This window comes from Pinus tabuliformis, chromosome X, assembly GCF_031772625.1.
Source record: "Pinus tabuliformis cultivar Carrire ecotype Pingquan chromosome X, CPIR1, whole genome shotgun sequence".
NCBI lineage: Eukaryota > Viridiplantae > Streptophyta > Pinopsida > Pinales > Pinaceae > Pinus > Pinus tabuliformis.
In genome coordinates, this window is record NC_142308.1 from 642783598 (window position 1) to 642786747 (window position 3150).

The window sequence follows — 3150 nt, forward strand, 5'->3', positions numbered from 1 at the left end:
GGTTAGACGCTCAGCCTTGGCTTCATGGTTCGCCTTTCGTTGAGTGGCACTCGTCATTCGACTACTACTACTTTGTCTCCTGCAACACTTTTCTAGCTTCAGTGTTTCTACCCTATCTTTGCAATCGATGATTCTCATTTTGTTCTGCTCGATTAACACAGAAGACCCCCTCTGAGGGTTTTAGTGCGAATAGGGGAGCCGCATACAGGACCTCCTGGTACCACCGTAGTCCTTTCCGACCGACGTATCTTCTCTTCACACCATCCGCTGCAACTTGTGTTGCAATTTTCCGAGACCCTGGCTGTTGTCTGCCAGATCCCACTCGTCGAGAACCATCAGAGGAAACTTATTGACTACATCTCCACCCATGGTCATTGTCTGTCCATCCTTTTGTTGTTCTGTTGTAATGCGCCATCCTAATTCTAGGCAGAGCGACGGCATCTAGACCAATTCTACTTCGCATTCCCTGTTTTCTGGTATATCCCCGCTAGTAATACTGCAGCCTGCGGGATACCTACAGCTGGAAATACCAGACTCCTTAGAGATTCCTGCCCCCCCTTTGGCTAGATTACTACCTTTGGGCGCTTGCAGGTGTAGAGATGCTGAATAGCTCCATCTGTATTTCCAAAGCGCAGGTTTCCCAGCGGATTCCCCATGGTGATTTATAAGTTATGCGAACTTCAAATGCCCTGATTGCCGCTCATTCCAGCTTGTGTAACCTTCCCGTGTGAAATCTATGGTCGACCATTTCATATCTGGTTCATACTGTGGCTCTTAATTTCCCGCCGCCCGCTCCCTTCTACCATAATGCAGCTATATTGTCATGAATAGTGGTATTAACGATCATCATTCCTTGGAGCGGCGCACCCACATGGCTCTGTCCGTGGAACCACACTCCTGATTGTTGGCCAATTGTACACGTACCGTGATGCTGACGCATATTTTCCCTAGACTGCTTTAGCGTCCCTCGCTCTCTTTCAACTGGTCGGAGCGGTGAGACTCTCCATGGAACAGTTAGTCAGGCGGTCGACCTGCCCGCATAGAGCTTCAGGCGACTGCCATTCACTCTTTCTAGGAAGGGGTCTCTGTTGAGCTTAGCCAGCTGAACTGTGCCCCCATCAGTTACTTCTTTAACAACATAAGGCCCCAACCAATGCATACAGAGTTTACCTGTGAATTTTTCAAACTTACTGTCATATAATAATACGAGGTCATCCTTCTTGAATGTGCACACCTTAATATGGTGATCATGCCATGCTTTCTCACGTTGTTTTTGTACCTGCTGATAAAATCCCGCCAGAAATTGTTATTTGTCCAGTTTGTCGAGTTATGTGAGCCTTTCCTCCAATGCCCCACGATCTGCCATTCCTATAGCTACTACAATCCATAGGCTGGGCACAATATATTCCATAGGCATCACAGCCTCCTTACCATAGACTAGTCGAAACGGTGTCTAGCGTGTCAACTTTTTGCACGTGGTTCAATATGCTCACAACACAGTAGGGATGCGCAAGTCCTAATTGTTCTGTCGTGCATTGCAGATCTTAGTCAGTGCAGTTTCCAAAATTTTGTTGAATGCCTCAATGGTCCCATTTGCTTGCAGATGGTATGGTGTGCTCTGTTGGTGATATATTTGGAATTCCTCAGTGAGCACACTGATGGTTTCATTCAAAAAATGTGTTCCTCGATCACTCATGAGAATATTAGGACACCCAAACCTGGTCAACACATTGTCGAACAAGAACTTTGCCGCTGTCGTGGCTATGCAATCCTTAACTGGTTGTGTTTCTGCCCATCGGGTCAAGCATTCGGTCATAGTGATGATATAGCGCGCGCCTGTCTTCCCTCATGGTTCAATAGGCCCGACGAAGTCGATCGCCCATTTCTCAAATAGTTGTAGTGTTACCTGTGGCTGAAGTTACTTTTGAATCTTGATGTAGGGTGGGCCACCATAATCCAGCACAAAGAACCTTCTGGGCTATGGCACGGCCCGCATAATGTCCGCCAGTAACCCCTCCATGTGCTTCAGCAAGGATCTGTTCTTGCTCAAAATCTGGTACATATAGGTGTAATATCTCATCATGGCCCATCTTGTAGAGATGGCCGGAAATCACAGTGAAATCTGCTTCTCGTGTCACCAATTCCTTCTTTTGTTGCACAGAATACCCCTGCAACGCAATGCCGATAGTCAAAAAATAGATTATATCTTCAAAGTGGTCATCTGCAATGCGCACTGCATACAACTGGGCGTCCGGGAGTCCTTCTGTTAGGTTCGTGGGTTCCTCGCCCGTCTCAATCCGGGACAAGTGGTTTAGAGCCACATTCAGATGTCTTGGCTTTACAACAACCTCAAAATCATATTCCTGAAACAATAGAAACCATCGACAAATGCACCCCCCCCCCCAACATAGGCTTATTCACTAGGTATTTTAGCGCAGAGTGATTAGTATACATCTTAAAATATCCTCCAAGCAAATAGTGATGATACTTATGGATTGTGTACACCACCGCCAATCCCTCTCGCTCAGTAGTAGAGTAATTTTTCTCGGCTTTTGACAACCTTTGACTTGCAAACGCAATCGAGTGGTTAACTCCCTCCACGCCTTCCTGAGTAAGTATTACTCCTAATGTAATACACGACACGTCGACATGCACGTGGAACTCCACGTCCCATTTTGGAAAGATCAAGAAAGGGGCAGATGCCATTTTTTCCTTCAGCAATTCCAGGCTTTTGTTACATTCCTTGTTCCAACAATACGTGGCATCCTTTTTTAATAGTTGTTCCATTGGAGCCATGATCTAGGTGTAACCTTTTATGAACCTCTGATAGTACCCCGTGTGTCCCAGCATAGAGCGGAGTTGTTTGACACTGCATGGTGCTTGCAGACCTAATATGATACCGATATTTGTCGAATCCACCATCAGGCCTTGCCTACAAACTACGTCACCCAGCAAGTTCGCGAAAGGAACAAGGAACGTACACCTCTTTAGATTGAGCGCAATCTGGTGTCGACGGCAGGTATCCAGCATTAATCGTAAGCTCTCAGTATGTTTCTTAACTAGGCCAAAGACAATCCAATCGTCAAGATAGACTTCCAAGAATTTATGTATGAATTCCTTGAATGCAGCTACCACAATGCGTGAAAATAT

General features: G+C 46.1%; 1 protein-coding gene across 1 annotated transcript; it reads right to left on the reverse strand.

Moving 5' to 3' along the window:
* Positions 1 to 1018: 1018 nt before the first annotated feature.
* Positions 1019 to 2796, reverse strand: LOC149141641 (uncharacterized). The gene is made up of 4 exons (XM_089451291.1): positions 2509 to 2796; positions 1971 to 2363; positions 1280 to 1391; positions 1019 to 1170 (listed from the first exon to the last, which is right to left on the reverse strand). Exons 1-4 carry the CDS (start codon positions 2794 to 2796, stop codon positions 1019 to 1021), a joined length of 945 nt encoding a protein of 314 aa, XP_089307417.1.
* Between the last annotated feature and the right edge of the window lie 354 nt (positions 2797 to 3150).

Excerpts from the sequence above, each read along its gene's own strand:
- LOC149141641 (XM_089451291.1), bottom strand. The coding sequence starts at position 2,796 with ATGGCTCCAATGGAACAACTATTAAAAAAGGATGCCACGTATTGTTGG. Across the intron at positions 1,392-1,970 it reads GCCGTGCCATAGCCCAGAAG|CCTATGGATTGTAGTAGCTA; the intron begins GTTCTTTGTGCT and ends TATTGTGCCCAG. Across the intron at positions 1,171-1,279 it reads TGGCGGGATTTTATCAGCAG|GTAAACTCTGTATGCATTGG; the intron begins GTACAAAAACAA and ends AAAAATTCACAG.